General features: G+C 37.9%; 1 protein-coding gene across 2 annotated transcripts in view; it reads left to right on the top strand.

Annotated features, from left to right (window-relative positions):
• The window catches only part of MCCC2 (methylcrotonyl-CoA carboxylase subunit 2), a 101,874-nt gene that overhangs the window by 56,054 nt on the left and 28,498 nt on the right, over positions 1-17,322 (top strand). For both annotated transcript variants that reach the window (XM_069084990.1, XM_069084989.1), the window contains exons 9-12: positions 6,331-6,430; positions 7,180-7,275; positions 10,133-10,205; positions 13,295-13,371. In XM_069084990.1, coding sequence (XP_068941091.1) covers positions 6,331-6,430; positions 7,180-7,275; positions 10,133-10,205; positions 13,295-13,371 — 346 coding nt within the window. The remainder of the gene's footprint in view (positions 1-6,330; positions 6,431-7,179; positions 7,276-10,132; positions 10,206-13,294; positions 13,372-17,322) is intronic.

Here is a 17,322-nt window from a genome sequence, read left to right as displayed (position 1 = left end):
TTGATGTTGCCTTTAGCAGGATATAGTTTCCTTCCTTATCTCTTTTAATTAGATCAATTTTTGCTTTTGCTTTATCTGAGATAAGGATTACTGTCCCTGCTTTTTTTACTTTAGCTGAGGCATGATATATTTTACTCCAGCCTTTTACCTTCACCCTGTGTGTATCCCTCTGTTTCAGATGTGTTTCTTGTAAACAGCACATTGTAGGATTATGGTTTTTAATCCATTCTGCTATCTGCCTCTGTTTTATGGGAGAGTTCATCCCATTCACAGTCACAGTTATGATTATTATCTGTCTCTTTCCCTCCATCCTATTTCTTCCCCTGTTTATGCTTTTATTTTTCTCCCCTTCTGCCTTCCCCTCCTTAAGTTTTCCTTTTGACCACCACCTCCCTCAATATTCCCTTCTTATCAGCCCCCCCTCCCTTTTCTTCCCCTTCCCCCTTACTTCTTCCCTCCCTTCTAACCTCCTCCTTTGTAGTCCTTCCCCCCTCCTGCTATCTGTATGATATGATAGATTTTTATACTTAATGTAATATATTATTTATTCTTTGAGCCAAGATTGACAAGAACAGATCTCATGTAAAGCTCCTCTTCCTCCCCTCTTTCCCTCTATTATGATATGTTTTGTGTCTCTTTTTTTAAAAAATAGTTTTATTTTTGGCTTTGTACATAGTAGACACAATGTTTTTTTTTGTTGTCATTTGGTTTTTTGTTTTTTTTAGGAGTGGGGGTGGTAGGGCATTTGGGGTTAAGTTACTTGCCCAAGGGCACATGGCTAGTTTTTGTGTGTGTGTGCTAAGTGTCTGAGGCTGGATTTGAACTCAGGTCCTCCTGATTGCAGGGCCAGTGCTCTATTCATTGTGCCACCTAGCCACCCCTGTGTCTCTTTTTGATAGACTCCTATGCTTAACTGGTTGTGTTATTCCCTCCTTGCACCACAACCAATGAGGGAAAAGCCCATATAATGCTCATCTCCCTCCCTTCTTTCCCTCTATTATATTGTTTTTATGTCTCTTTTTGTGACATAATTTACCCTTTTTCACTTCATTCTTTCCTCTTCTTCCATTGCAGTCCCTTTGTAGCCCTTCATAAGGGTTTTTTATTGTTATTTTGTGTAATTTATACCCATACCTTCTACTTGTCTATAAACAGTTTGCTCTTATTAAATAACAGGGTGTGTGTGTGTGTTTTCCTTGTTTGCCTTTCTATGTCTCTCTTGCGTCTCATAATTGGAGGTTGAATTTTCCATTGAGCTTTGGCTTTTTCATCACGAAGTTCTTGAAATCTGTTATATTGTTGAATGACCATCTCCTTGCCTGGAAGAATATGCTCAGTCTTGCTGGGTAGGTGATCCTTGGTTGTAATCCAAGCTCTTTTGTCTTGTAAAAAATTGTATTCCACTTCCTGCGATCTTTCAGTGTAGCATCTCCCAGATCCTGTGTGATCTTCACTGTTTGAATTGGTTTTTTTTTTTAATTGTTTCTTTCTGGCTGCTTGTAGTATTTTCTCCTTTACCTGGTAGTTCTGTAGTTTGGCCACAACATTTCGAGGACTTTTCAATTTGGGATCTCTTTCAGGAGGTGTCAGGTGGGTTCTCTCAATTTCTATTTTACCCTTTGGTTCTAGTATCTCAGGGAAGTTTTCCTTGATGAACTCTTGGAAGATATTGTCCAGGTTCATTTTTTTCATCATGATTTTCCGGTAGGCCTATGATTCTCAGATTATCTCTCCTGGATCTGTTTTCCAGGTCAGTTATTTTTCCATTGAGATATTTTACTTCTTTTTCTAATTTTTCATTCTTGATGTTTTGTTTGATTAATTCTTGATTCCTCATAGAGTTATTCACTTCAATTTGGTTGATTCTAGTTTTAAGCAAATTATTTTCCTTGGTTAGTTTTTGGAGTTCCTTTTCCATATCACACACTTTTCTTTTTAAGGAGCTGTTTTCTTCATTGTAATGTTTTTCCAATTTTGCAATTTTGATTTTAAAAGAATTATTAATTTTATCTTCTGTCTCTCTTATTTGGTTTTCAAAGTTCCTTTTGAGCTCATCTAGGAATGCTTTCTGTGCTTGAGACCAGTTCTCTGTTGAGGTTTCAGCTGTGGGTGTGGAGTCATCACTGTCTCCCTCTGAATTTTTTTCCTCCCTCTCAAGATAGTAGGACTTTAGAATCTTTGTCTTTGCAGTCTGCTTTCTATCCATTTTGAGGCAGGGCCCTAGCCACGCCCTTCCTCTAGGATTCCCAAGCCTTTACTATTTAAAGTTTTGCCCTATGACAATAATTACTATGTTTTGGGGGGGCAGGGATAGCAGCCGGGGTTCACTCTGGCATCTTGGTTCCTGGAAATCCAGATAGGGACTTTTTAAATTTCTAGGCTGTGGATTGGTAGTCCCAGGAATAGCTGCTGCTCCTGGCAGGGGCCCTGCATTCGACTCTTACCCTGCTCCATCTAGTCCCAGCCCGGCAGTGATAGGCCTGGCAGTGGCCCTTGTGGTTGGTGGGTCAACTTGCCACCAGGTTGATCAGGCCTCAGGCCTCTGCGCCTTTCGGGGTTGTCTATCCTGATTTTCACAATGATATTTTCCTCTCCCTGAGAAGTTAGTTTGCATTTGCTTTATATATCCATTTTTTCTTGCTTACCTTTGTTTACATTGTTTTTCCCATTGTAATTTTTAATATTGTTTTCCCTCAATACTCCTTCAGAGCAGGGATTGTTTTCATTTTTGCTTTTGTATTTGCTTTGCCTACCACAGTAGTAGGTGCTTAATAAATGCTTATGTATTTATGTTTGATCTGAAAGGCAATAGGAGGTTATTTTGGTCCTTGAGTAGGGAAGGGATGTTGGGGTGAAGACAAGCACTTGTTGGCTGTGTGGTCTCTGGCACGTATCTCAGTCTGTTTTCCTCATCTGTACAGTTGATCATACATGTCTGCTTCATTGGATTTTTGAGATAATGTATGTGGATTGAGGAAAACTCTATATAAATGTGTTATATTTAACATTAAAAAATAAGCATACTATGACTACTACTTGCACTATCTCCACTGCTGCTGTAATGACCTCTTCTTGTTGAAATGGTTCCAAATCCAGGGGAGGAGGGCAAGTTGGTACATTTGAATGAGATGCTTCTAGATGGGGGTATAATGCCCTTTAAAAATGACAAACTGACACTGTCAGACTCCAACACTTTTAGCCGTGTGATGTTTCTGTTTCTTCTTTTTAAGCTGCATATTTCTGCCTTGTCTGTCAGTCACCGCCCACAAAAAGGGTGGCATAGAGGCTTGGGTAAAAATTCAGAATAAAGTATTTCGATCTTTCCAAGATTTCCCCCCTCATGATAGCACTGACAAATAGTAGGGAATCTTTACACAAATGCATTTGACACTTGGATTTGAAAAATATTTCCTTGTATAGCTGTAGTGATGATTCAATAATTATGGACTATTTGTGTGACAATATTTCAGGCACATATTGTTCAACAGCATGTTAGAGCAACCCAGTTCTCAAAAATGTCTTGCTGGTTTTGGTCATTTCTTACAGATTGGCAATCATCAGGATTTAGAATACTGATGGTAGTGTTGTGCTCATAGTATGCAAAATAGAATTGAAGCATCCCTTTCTGAGACACTTCTTTTCAGCTATACAGATGGGCTTTTTTTAAGGGGAGGTGGGGTTTTTGCTTTGATGTGTCTGAAATGACAAAGTATAAAAATTGGAACTTGAATGAATAATTTAAAAATACCACAGTTGCCACACTGACATTAAGCCATTCTATAAAGACTTTAAGACATTCTATTAAGGCCCCCCCCCCCCAAAGGATGTCTTAATTTCAGCAGAGCATCTTTGGAAGGGTTCTTGTAGTCTCTTGGAATGCTGAAATTCCTGCTGGTATCTTTTACTAGAATTTTTCTTAGCCCCAAGCACATTTTACTGTAATAGAAATATGTCTTCTGTAACTGGAATTAAAAAAAATAATTTAGCCTAAGTAATGTTTATCAAGATTTATATTATGATTAGGTTTTTAAAAAAGTAAAATTTGTTGATACCTTTTGTTATTATATCACATTTATTTTTGAATATATTCTCTCCCTTCCCTACAAAGCAAACCATGGGGTCACCAGTTTTTAAAAGCGCCTAAAAACAAAGCAGTGTATTGTAATACAGAAGGACCTACTTGGGGGAACTGGGATACAAGTCTGTAATCTGTTGTTTCCTTTATGATCTTAGAATAAGTTACTTTTTTGTCTTAATTTTCCACTGATTAAGTGGGGATACTACTACTACTACTGTGTATAACTACTCATTTTAGAGTAATTACATAACACTTTTACTTTAATGTACCTTATTCTGTATAAATTAAAGAAAGGTAGTTTTTTTAAAGTTAGGGTATTTGATAGTCCTCTAACCAGTATTCCAGTAATCTATGTCACATTAACAATTTAATCGACAAAGCATTTATCAATATGTGCCATGCGCTGTGTGTGGAGCCAGATAACAGACAGAAATGAAACAATTCCTTTCCCCTAATAACATAACATTCTATCCCTTAGATGATTTGAGTCACGGGGAAGGTACTATAGTCATTCCTCAACTTTCAACAAATAGCACAAAAGTAAGAAATGTGAATGCTGATACATTACTATGTATGTATCATATATGTACTATACTATGTATGTATGTATGTATGTATGTATGTATGTAAACTATGGGAAATTGAGTTAGGTACCTGCAATCACCAAAAACTGTAATCTTTTGCTAATTGCTGAAAACACAGTTTTCTGCATACAGTTCTTTGTAACAGGACATTAATTCTGATATGTACTTTTCCTAACACAGTAACTGTGAAATAACCCATAAAATATAATACACAAAATAAAAATGGTAACATGCAAAACATTTTTCCTTACTAGTAATTGCATAGAATTCTGTGACCTTTTGTGCCAACATCTCAATTAAAAAATTAACTTCAGATGATATTTACTTTCATAACATGTGAAATCCACAATATCATAAATACTATACAGCAAATTTATTAAAACTAAAATATTTTTTAATCCATATCTAACCTTCTACTATTTCAGATGGCAGCGTGAGGCCATTGTGTTATATCCTATCCTGCTGTAAACCTCTCTACCTTGACTGCCCTCAGAAAACCAAGGGAGGAGTTACTGAGGCTTTACTCACAGCTGTCAGAAGACATTTAGACTAGTGAGGTCTCCACATTATCTTAGAGTCCAAAGGACTTGCACTAGGTTTTGGGGGCATAATTGCAACACAAAATGTGAGTTAAGTCAAACAATGAAATATGCAACGAATGCGTAGGAAGCTCTTTGCGGTGGTAGGGTGAACAAGAACAGAGAAGGGCCTGGTGGAGGCCAAGTGCTCCACACACTTGCATGTATTATGTTTTTCATTTTTTTCTCTACTGTACATAACCATACATGTGCGCAGTTGTCAAGATGGAAGTGTTAAATGCACGAATGTTGAGGATATATATGGTGCTAAAGTTTGTCTTGCACTATTTAAATTGCCCACATGGGCACCACAGCTACAGGACTCAAGGCTGTCTCACTAACACAACCTGACCCAACACCATGGACTTTTATTCCAATTAATGACCCTCTCACTACCCATTCTTTGACCAAAATATCTGAAGTATCCCTAACCTATAATAGGTATTTGTTATTACCTTTTCCATTGTATGCTTCAGTATCAGTCTATCATAATTCACTTTTGGTCAGTGAGGTAGCTGTAATAGGAGCTGAACAAGTCTGGACAAGTGCAGTAGACCAGGGTCCCTTAATGATCCAGGCTGGGCGATCTTGATCAATTTGGCTGGCTTTGATTCTGAGTACACTGCCTGGGGTATAGCTGGCATTCTTTAGAGCCAGGTCTACATTTCAGATCTCTGTCTTAGGTAGCCATCTTTCTATACCCTTCAAGACTTTCAGTTCTGGGTGGTGCAGTGAATAGAGCACCAGCCCTGGAGTCAGCAGGACCTAGTTCAATTTGCCTTCAGACACTTGACATTTACTAACTGTGTGACCTTGGGCAAGTCAATTAACCCCAGTTGCCCTGCCCTCCCCCCTACAAAAAGAAAAAGAAAATCCAGTTCCTCTAAGAAATCTAAACATATTGTAAAATTAGTCATGTCCAAAAAACTCCTCTAACTTAACTCTGATTTAATTTATTCCAATGCAAGTATTCAGATGGTCTAGCCTTAATTTTGGCACTCCATGTTAGATAGGGAAAGAAGTCTGGTGGTAAAATATTTAATTTCTTCTTTCTTTTCTGTTGTTATTTTGAATTTCTTTTATTCTATAGAAAATCTGGCGTAACTGATCACTATGCTTTGGATGACAGTCATGCACTTCACTTGGCAAGGAAAGTTGTGAGGAGTCTGAACTATAGTAAGAAATTAGAAGTGAGTATATGATTTTTTTCTTAAAAATAAATTTTATTGATGCCTTTTGTTACTGCAGTAGTCATTTCTAGATGTTACCCCCCCCCCATTCAACCCTAAACAAACACTGTGAACTTTCCATTGTAACAAAAAATAGGAAACCCAATTGACACAGTGGCTGTAGCTGAAAGTGTATGTAACATTTTGCTGTCATAATCCCCTTCTCTACTTAAAGGAGATTTGGGCCAAGGTTGATTATTGCATTTCTTCAAAACTTGGTTTTCTTTTGTTATTCCTTTCATTTGCACTCCTGTAGTATGTTATTATTAGGTAGTGCTTCCTTAAGCTGTCTGAATACAAACTGGCCTTTTAGCTAGAAAATATTTTATTGTCTTCTTTAGGTTGTCAGATTGATGATAGCGTAAAGTAGCCTTTGTGTTTTCTTTAGGTTCTTTCACAGGCGACATTTTCTCTAGGAAAACTCTCCTCATTCCCCCAGCTATTAGTATTCTCTTGAAATAATTTTGGTGTTTCATTACTTATGTACATATTGTGTTCTCCCAGTAGAATATAAACTTCTTGAAGACAGGGATGGTTTTTATTTTTGTCTTTGTTTCTCCAGAACCTAGGATAGTTCCTTGTATATTGTTGGTATGGTATGATGTGGTATGGTACAGTGGCCATGCTATGTTATGTATTAGTGCCTAAGAAGTTTGTTGATTTTAATTAAATTGAACTTTGGTTAATATAACTCTACTAAATTATTATAGGTGACGATAGAACCTTCTGAAGAGCCTTTATTTCCTCTAGATGAGGTATATGGAATAGTTGGAGATAACCTCAAGAGGAGCTTCGATATCCGAGAGGTATGACTTTTTGGCTTTGGTCACTTTATCTTGCCCAGGATAAAAGTGCAGTAGCCTCTCCCAGACCCAATCTCACAACTTATTGTCATGGCACGATCTTGTTCATTTATAACCTGGGCCTTGATTCTTCCCTCCTTAGCAGCCAGGTGTCTATCTCCTCCCCCTTTCCCTCCCAAGAGCTCATTATCTTGGTGCCAGACGTAGTGTGGACACCCAATAGATATGAGTCCTACCGAGGCTTAGAGTTCTTGGATTCATGTTCCACTAGACTTAGCCCTACCCCACACATAGCAGGGACCACAGGTACCAGCATGACTGGCCTGGACATAGCTTTAAATTGAAACAGAATTATGATACAACCTTTATAAATGAATGAAAAAGTAAATTCGTATAAGAGAAACAAAAGCATTTTAAAATATAATTATATATCTAAAGACAGGGAAGAATTAAAATGTGTTTCAACTTTTTGACCATTGGCTGGTAGGTATGTCAGGAAGGAACTGCAGGTAAGGGCACAGTTTTATAATTCATGTATCATTGTTACATTTTAAATTTCCACAGAAACAAAAAATAGTTTGTTGTTATTGTATTATCTGTGCTTGGTTGGGGATAGGAATAGCTTGATTTGTTCCTAAGGAGGCTTTTTGTTTTCTGTAGACATCAGAGATAGTCTGAGCAACTTTACAGTTTTCAAAGGTGTTTTTTCCCTCCTTGTGTTCCTGTTTTGGTAAATAGTTTAGATGTCAATGTGCCATTAGAAGAGGTTCTATTTTCAGCTGCCTTGCATTTCAGATGTTGCCAAAATTACAGGTCAGTATCTAAATCTTGTGTAATGTAGATTGGTGACGTTTCCAAAATGTGCATATAGCATGTAATACTTAGTGTCTTCCTTCATTTTTATAACTGGTATAATTTCTTCCATAACAACATTATTCCAAAGACTCCAGATAAGCTTGCCTTAAAAATAAATTGAAATAGGATTTTCTATAACTCTTTCCTTGGGACCTTCACAGACTTTAAATAAGAACCATGGGTGTGAACCAGTTCTTTAAATTTAAATTGTGAACCATAATTTAAAGGGTGCTGATAGCACTTAGATCACCTAGCTTAGAAACAGCTGAGTTTAAGTTCTAGTTTAACAACAACAAGAAGTATATTAGTTAAAATAGGAACCTACTAGTTCCTTTATTTGACTAAAGAACCCAGGAAAGCCCTTCCTTGACCTTCTCTGCCTGATATATCCTTGTAATGTTAATGTAATAATAAGATCTTCCCCACCTATTAATAGGCCTCAAGTAGAGTCTGTGGGGGGGTGGGGGAGGGAAGCTTGCTTGTAGGAAGGCTTTCACACCTTTTGCTAATTTGCTAATTAAGCACTGAGTCATGAGGGTTGTGATGCCTTCTGGCTCTGAGAAGTGGATCTTCGTTGATATCTTGCTTTGGGGGCTCGCTTATGAGAAGGTTCTTGTGATTCCCTGGTTGAGATTCTGAGTGGCTGTAAGTGCAGAGCTCCCTGACTGCTCAGATGAAAAGGCTCTCTCAATCCAGGGATGTATGTAAAGTATATAGTTGATTCAGACAGTCAGAGCACTGTCTATTGGTCTTTATTTCTCTGCTTGTATTTTCTCTGAAGTTCAGGTTGCTTCTCCCCTGAACTAGTGAATGTAATTTAAAAAGATTGTTGACCCCTTAAACAGCTATCTTTTCTAGTAAAGCAGATCTAAGAACCTGTGCTAGTAGCCATCCTGGGTATGCTAGTGTGGTTTCTGCTATAATCTCTTCTCATCACTGCTGCCAGGGACCATTGTCCTATGTTTTCTGGCTTGCTCCTGCAGGACCTTGTGTTCCAAGGTGTCTCTCCCCTCCTCAGTTTGTCTTAAAAAGTCAGTTTGAGGGAGCATTTTGTCTTCCAACCTCACCTGTTTGAAGTGTTTTTTCCTGTGCCCTAAATGGCTAGTTACCATTCTGATTAAATCCTTTATTTCCCACTCCCATGTCTTTGTTCACACTGTTCTCCAGGACTGGAATGCCCTCTCTGTGTCTAATCTCCATCTAGGGTAATCCTGTCCATGCTTCATGGTCTAGTCCAAAATGCTGCCTCCTAATTATTGTCAACCAAAAGTAATCTTTCTCACCTGTCTCACATTGTTTATGAACTCGTATTCAATTCTGAACCATGGTTTTTTGTGTACATTTTTTAGACAATATGTCCCTCAGGAGTAGGGTCAGTTGTCTTTCTTTTTTATCTTTATATCCTCCAGCAACTTTCACACTGCTTACTGATTAAAGGACTGTGTCATAATGAAAATGATTACTTAGTTTATCCTTAGAGACCACAGTTACAACCACTACCATGTGTATTTTGTTCTAGGCCATGAAACACAGACTAGGTTGCTTTAGATGGAGGGCATTCTAGCCATAGAGAGTGGTGTGAGTGAGGACATGGGAGTGGGAAAAGTTCTGGGTGATTTGTTATGTAATGGGGTTGGAATGTGAATCAGGACTGGAAGTGTTAATGGAGCTTAGTGAGTCTGGGAGCTGAGATTGCTTGAAGATCTCCAGATAAATGCTTGAGCACTGACTTTCTCTGACATATAGTTACAAAAAGAGGAGTCCTGATTTTATTCTTTGTAAGCATAATGATTCTAGTTTATGACAAAGGAAAATAAGAGTGGTTGGAGCACCTGAATGTGCCAGATGAAGCTCTGGTGATCAGGCACCTCTATAGAGGGTGCAGTGAATCTGGTAAAATGACAGCTTCATTGTGAACCTGTTTTTTCCTTCTCACTTAAAGATAACTCGAATACAATTTTTAAAAATTTCTTTCTCATAAAGGTTTTATCTTTTCTTCTTCTAGGTCATTGCTAGGATTGTGGATGGAAGCAGATTTGATGAATTTAAAGCTCTCTATGGAGATACCTTAGTCACAGGTATTCTTAAGGGCTGAATGTATAGAAATTTCTCTGTTTTGGAGATGAGAAGTAAAACTAAACCTTTAGATTTTCTTCCAGTATCTGGACTATGAAGCATACTCCAAAATCACTCTGTTAGCATCCTGAGTGTTTTTGTCACTATATTGAAACACTGGAGTCAATGGATGAAGGAACCATCTCTGATTAGATGCTTTCTGGGTCAAGAGTGAGGAAGGAGAGGAAGAAAGAGACTGTGGCTGCCTGCCTATCATTAGCATGTGGAATTCTTAACTCCTTAGCTAGTTCTCAGGGTTGCTGTGTAAGGTAGATAGATTGTGTGCCCTAGGCAGTGAACACAGTGTGCAAAGCAAATAAGGTATTTCTGAAAGTTGTTTTCAAAGAGTGAAGTATCAAATCTGGTTTCTAATGTAGAACACTGTCTAAATTGAATGCTAGACTCAAAATGACAGAAAACAAAACCTTGAATATAATTTATAGAGCTTAGTAGGTAATAAGAAAATTGCATTTTTCTTTAGAAACTAGGTTAATATCAAGCACAAATCTAGATGAAGAAATATTGAGGCTTATATTCCAGGTTAAATCCTACTACTTTCTTACTTCAAGGTAGAGAAAGACATTTACTCTAAAAGTGGGATTGAATTTTCATACTTACATGACTAATCTCTACTAATGTTTGAAGAAACAGGTTTTTTTAGGTTTGCATTGGCTCATACTAATTTTAAACAGTACATGCTGTATCAGCAATGCCATATTCACAATGCCTATAGAGATTACAAATATGCTGATATAATTATCCATCACAAAATACTTCAGGTTTGCCATATGGGGAAATAAACTAGAAAATTTATTAAGATACCAAAAGACTGAGTCCCAAAACCAGAAAGTGAAAGCCATCAGAGTAGTTATGATATTGGCACAGGTAGATAAAGTAGAAAGCACCCACATTCTCAAGCCTTTAAAACAGAACAGGCTACCTCAGGCAAAGGTCCTCCTCTCCCCACTCACAGCAACCACCCAGCGTCCTGGAAGAGCTCTCCCAGCAGCTCCGGCCCCTGGCAGTCCTCAGCAGGAGTCCTAACTCAAAAAAAAAAAAAAAGGCAACCGCCGCCAACTGCCAACCGCAGGACCGTTAGCTCGGCTTTTCACTTTCCCTTGCTCTGCTATGTCAGCACGTCCATGGGGCATGGGAGATCTTTAAATCCCATAACCCTTACACATGCCCTGATTGTTAAGCAGCCAAAATAATACCCAGAACTCTCTCTTCTTTATTTTAGGTCATAAGCAACTGGGCATATATTTCTCAATTTTTGTGGACTGGAACAAGTTCAAAAGGGCTCTATACTCTTTGGTCCATTTATTCTTTTTCCCTATGTCCTTGCTTTCTTTGGTGAATTTGTCCTACTGGTTAGACAGCAAGCAGAGCATTACTTATGGCTTAGGCTGAGGTACTGGGATTAGAACATCTAGGATAGCTAGCATTTATATTATACTTTAAGGTTTGCAAGGTGCTTTATAAATATTAGCTCATTTTATCCCCACACCAGCCCCATTAGGTAGATATTATGTACAACCATTTTACAGAAGAGGAAACTGAGACAAGCAGAAGTTAAATGACTTGTTCAGAATCTCATAGCTAATAAGTGGCTGGGGCCAGATTTGACTCCAGAGCCAGCATTCTATCTTCTGTGCTACCTAGCTAGGTGTAAGTAACTACCATACAAATCTTTTATTTTTTACCAAAGTGAAGTAAATGTCTATTAAAAACCAACAAACAACTCACTAATGTTAAATCACTAGCAACTTCCTCTTCTTCCAGCCAAAACCATCGAAGTTTGCAGTATCCTGTTTGCCTATTTATTTCATAACCAGTTTAATTTGATACTCATCGTTACTTGTGGTCTCTTCCCATCTGGGTTTTACACAGCAGAAGTTCCAGATTAATTTTGACATTTTTATTCATGGTTCTAAAAGCTGTGGTACTCGCAGGGTCAGCTAGTCTTTTTCTCTAGAGTAGTTTAAAGCATCTGGTGAGAAGTGTGTGTGTTGTTTGTTTTTTAGTTTAGTTTTAGTTTGTGGGGTTTTTTTTTGCCTGTAGCAACCTTTGAGCAAGATTTTTTCTTCAGTGAATCTCTTCTCTGCTAAGTTCCTTTTCTTAGGGTAAATTTGTTTCTTACCCAGCTTGACTTTCCACCAGCTTTTTCAAAATAACCTCTTTGAACGGGCCATTTGAATAGGAAAAAAAACCATGATCTTGTAATTGATTAAACTGCCTACAAGGCAGGTGCTTAAATGAGATTGACTTTTAAAGAGCTAGGTTTATTTTAATACCAAACAAGCATGGTTTATCTAAATCAGCTATCTAAGAATTGTCACTTATAAGTAAAACAATGGATTTTTTTGCCTAGGCAATGTAACTATTTAAAATAACGCTAAAACTGAGAAAAAAATTTTTAAATCTGGGCAATAAAAATGTGACATTGACTTTTGCTGGAGACTAGACCTGTGTTTTCACAGGTATAGGGAGTTCTGCTGAGGAAATTGTAGGGGCTCCAGGTTTTTACCTTCTTTGCAATTTCTAGTTTTAGAGAATTACCTGAGACAGTTACACTGAGAGATTTAAGTGGCAAGCCCAGGGTTACACAGGAAGTATGTGGCAGAGATGAGATTTAAACCTGGTCTTCCTGACTTGGAGGCTCAGTCTTTGTCTCTTATGCCTTGGACACATAAGAGCTATATAACCTTTGGCAAGTCACTTAACCTCTGCCTAGGAGATAGCTAGGTGACTCAATGATTAGAGCACTGGGCCTGGAGTCATGAAGACTCCTGGCCTCAGGAGACATTTACTAACTCTGTGACCCTTGGCAAGTCACTTAACCACTGCTTTAATCCACTGAAGAAAGAAATGGCAAATTACTCCAGTATCCTTGCCAGTATCCTTGTCTTATGGTTCATGGAGTCACAGAGTTGGACATAACTGAAGGATTGAACCACAGCAACTATTTCATGCTATTGCTTTCATGTTTACTGTACTGCTGAGCAGATGTGTCAGTTTATCAGAAATAAATGTTACTTAAATTTTTTTTAAGGATTTGCTAGAATATTTGGCTACCCAGTGGGAATTATTGGAAACAATGGTGTTCTTTTCTCAGAATCTGCAAAGAAGGTAAGTAATATGCAAAAGATTATCAAGATTATTTTTCAATTTTAATTTAGTTTTGCTAACTTTGGTTTTTTTTAATTACTTTTTTTATCCCGAACTTAACACACACTAAATAAAATGAGCATCTCTTTTTTACATGTAGGATGCACACAGGAAAAAGGATTGTGTGTAAAACTGCGAATATTTTATGTATAGTTTTTTTAAGTATTATAATAAATTCTACAGATAACTTTCAAACCTATTCTGTTTGTCTTTATCCCCTATTTGAAAGTCAAATGTGGAAGTAAAACAAATTGAAAGAAAAAAACTTTAAAACATTCAGCATTCTTATCTGGTTTTGTATCTGCTGTACGTGTGAAAGAACTCAGCAGGTGCATTGAAAACAGGATTATTTGGTTGTGGGTATTTATTTTATGGTCACTTTTTAACATGGTTGACACTAAATGTGACCCCAGATGAAGTAGTCAAACCTGCCTGGAATGCTGTCTGGAAGAAAGAAATAGGTCCCCCAGCTAGTTCTTGGGAAGTCCTCACAGAACACTTGAGAGCGTAACTGCTATTGAAGGTGGATAATTTTCTTTGAATAATATTTTTTTCCAATTACATGTGAAAAATATTTCTTAACGTTCCTTTTTTAAAATTTGAGTTCCAAGTTCTTCCCTCTCTTTTCCTCTTCCCTAAGAGGTGAGTGAGCAAGTTGATATAGGTTATATATATATATATATATGCAATCTGTCATTGCTGTTGTTCAGCTGTGTTCAACTCTTCATCATCCCATCTGGGGTTTTCATGGGAAAGATCTTGGAGTGATTTGCCATTTTCTTCTCCAACTCCTTTGACAGATGAGGAAACTGAGGCAAACAGGGTTAAGTGACTTGTCCAGGGTCACACAGCTAGTAAGTGTCTGAGGTCTGATTTGAATTCAGGTCTTTCTGACTCCAGGCATAGCCCTCTATCAGCCCTGCATACAGACAACTTATTTAGCATCACAGCCTCACTCTCTAGTGCTAAGTACAGATCAGCTCGCATCCCAAACCTTGTTGTGGATATAGATTTCTATGCTCAGTTATTTTCCTGGCCTTCTGTGAACTTGTGGACTAGAATCTCCAGCTTTATATTTTGGGAAAGTGGGGGCACAATGGGGATGGTATTGAAGCTGTGGTTTTAAAAAGTGGGAAATGGTGTATTAGCCAAAAGAGTACTAGGTTTGAAGGCAGAGGACCTTGTTCATATTTTGCTTCTAACACCGATCGCTGTGTGAAGTTGGGTAATCACTACGCCTCCCTGGGCCTCACTCAGTTTTCTCCTCTGTAAAATGAGTAAATTAGGGGTGGCTAGGTGATGCAGTGAATAAAGCACTGGTCCTGGAGTCAGGAGGACCTGAGTTCCAAACCGGCCTCAGACACTTAACACCTACTAGCCATGTGACCGTGGGCAAGTCACTTAACCCCAAATTCCCTGCCTTCCCTCCTCCAAAAAGAAAATAAATAAATATTTTAAAAAATGAGTCAATTCGTTAGATTTGGTAACTTCTAAGGTCTCTCCTCAAGTGCTAGATATATGAAGTTCATCATGATCAGAATAATTTTCAAAAGGAAAACCAGCCTGGTATAGGAATCATCTCTGCTTCTTCTAACCTTGGATTTGACTTCTGACTTCATTGTCTCTTTCTCACCTTAATATGTACAAAAAGAATCCACACATCCTCAATGTCTTTGTGTCATTTTCCCATCCTCAAATGGATGAGCAAGCAGGGCAAAGCTAGGCTGTTGGGTAACTGACACAAATAGCTCTGATAGGTGGTCCTAGTAAAGCCTCCATTAGCTGGTGACTAGTTAACCAGTGCCAGAATGACAAAGCAGAAAGTCATCGCCCTTAGAACAAAGCCAGGCCATCAGTAAAGTAAACAGGTTGGAGAAGGCATTGGGGGATGAATTTGGAAAGGAATTAGGGAGTAGTTTGCTTAGAAGATCCACTGGGTCATCTTTTATGCTTGGCAGTAATAATTGTGTTCTAATATCTCCAATGTCCTACAGTTACCTTTTGATCCTGTGGGGGCTAGGAAGACAAATAAAATACAATTCTTGCTTTCAGAAGCTTAGAATCAAAAGGGAATGATAGGAGAGGCATACAGGTAACTGTAATAATGATAGCTTGCATTTCTACATGGGATTTTCCTCACAACAACAACCCTGTGAGTTCAGCGATAGAGCTATTATCATGTCCATTTTACAGATGAGGAAATGAAGGTCCCCAAATTAAGAGACTTGTTCAACAGCCACAGCTCATGTCAGAGACAGGACTCAAACCTAGGTTTTCTGATTCCAAAGTCTACTTATAATCTAAGTCATAATATGTTTGTTAAGTACACAAGAGAGGTATGGACAAAGTGTATGAGCTTAGAAGAGAGAAAGTTCACTTTTGGTTCCTTGAATCGGGAAAGTACCATGGAGGTGCTGGCATTTGAGTTAGGCCTTGAATGATATGTTGGATTTCAACTGGTAGAAACTGGTGGAAGAAAACATTTCATGGAATTTGGGAGACTTGAGATATGTTTACAGATCATTGAGTAGTCCAGGTTGGCTGAGATGTATAGGGCATGAAAGAGAATAATGTGAGATGAGGCTAGAAAGGTAGATTGTGAGGCATTAAATGTTAGGCTAAAGATTTTTAGTTATATTTAGTAGGTACAACTATTGGAAGCTTTTAAGCTGAGGAGTTATATGCTGAACTGTATATTAAGAAGATCATTCAGCACTCTGATTTATAAGCCACCATGATTTTTGAAGACTGATGGTAAAGCATACCTCCTACCTCTCAGTAGCAATGTGGTGAACCATGGCTATGAAATGAGGTATGTATTGTCAGATATAACCAATTTGTTATAGTGGTAGAGGAGAAATCATTAGGAAGTAACTCTGATTTTTTTTAAAACTATCAATAAAACACAAGGAAGAAAGATTAATCTAGCATTGATGTGTAGAATGAGTTAGTGGGAAGAATGATTGGAGGCAGGAAGACCAGTTAGGGGGCCATTGCAAAGAGCACAGGTCTGAGGTAATGAGGTTCCCAATTAGGATGGTGACAGTGTGAGTGGAGGGGGGGGGCACTGTTTTAAGAGATGTTGTTGGAGTCAATGTGACCTGGCAGCTGATTGGATATGGGAGGTGAGGGAGAGGGAGGAGTCAGAGATGGCTGAAGTTTCAGACCTATGTTAACTAGGAGAATACTGGCACCATTAACAGAAATTTTGAAGTCAGAAGGAGAAACAGATTTGTATGTGGGGGGGGGGAGCAGGTGTGATTTTTGGACATGTTGCTAATTTTTCCATATCACTTTAAAATATGGAGGTACTCCATTAAATTTATCAATCTTTGGGCATCATACTTTACAGAAGTTTAATAGGGAGGTCTTTGTATATCATTCATTGAGATATGTGTTACCTCTGATGGTAGGCACTCTATGTAGAAGTGTTCTGTAGTCGGAGAAAGTGTGCAGATGAAAAAACTGATAGTTTTATCCAGGTCATTTACTTGATTAGTTAGTTATAAGGATTGGAAAACTTCTCTCACCTGTTTTTGTATAGCCCACAGCCAAGAGTGGTTTTTACATTTTTAACTAAAGTTTTATTGTATTTAAAAATTAAAAAAAAAAAACAAACCCAACCATTCTTAGCTTGTGGCCAGTTGCAATACGGGCTAGTTATTTTTACACAAAAAAAACTCCTCTAGTTCTTAACAAAATGATAAAAAAAATCTCTCTTTTGTAGCTATGGACTTTATCTCCAGTAGGCCAGATGTCTTGCAGATATGTATCATGTGTAAAAAAAAAAAATAAAAGGGTATAGCTGACTCAGGTCAGTTTCATTAGCAACATCAGAAAAAAGAGCACAGATTACTGTTAATGAATCAATCACTAGCTTTTGGTATAACCATATTGTTATTGATATGCTGT

This window comes from Petaurus breviceps, unplaced genomic scaffold, assembly GCF_028583685.1.
Source record: "Petaurus breviceps papuanus isolate PSGF00001 unplaced genomic scaffold, PetGlider_PUasm1.0 175, whole genome shotgun sequence".
Classification (NCBI taxonomy): domain Eukaryota; kingdom Metazoa; phylum Chordata; class Mammalia; order Diprotodontia; family Petauridae; genus Petaurus; species Petaurus breviceps.
This window is presented reverse-complemented; position numbering and strand designations above follow the sequence as displayed.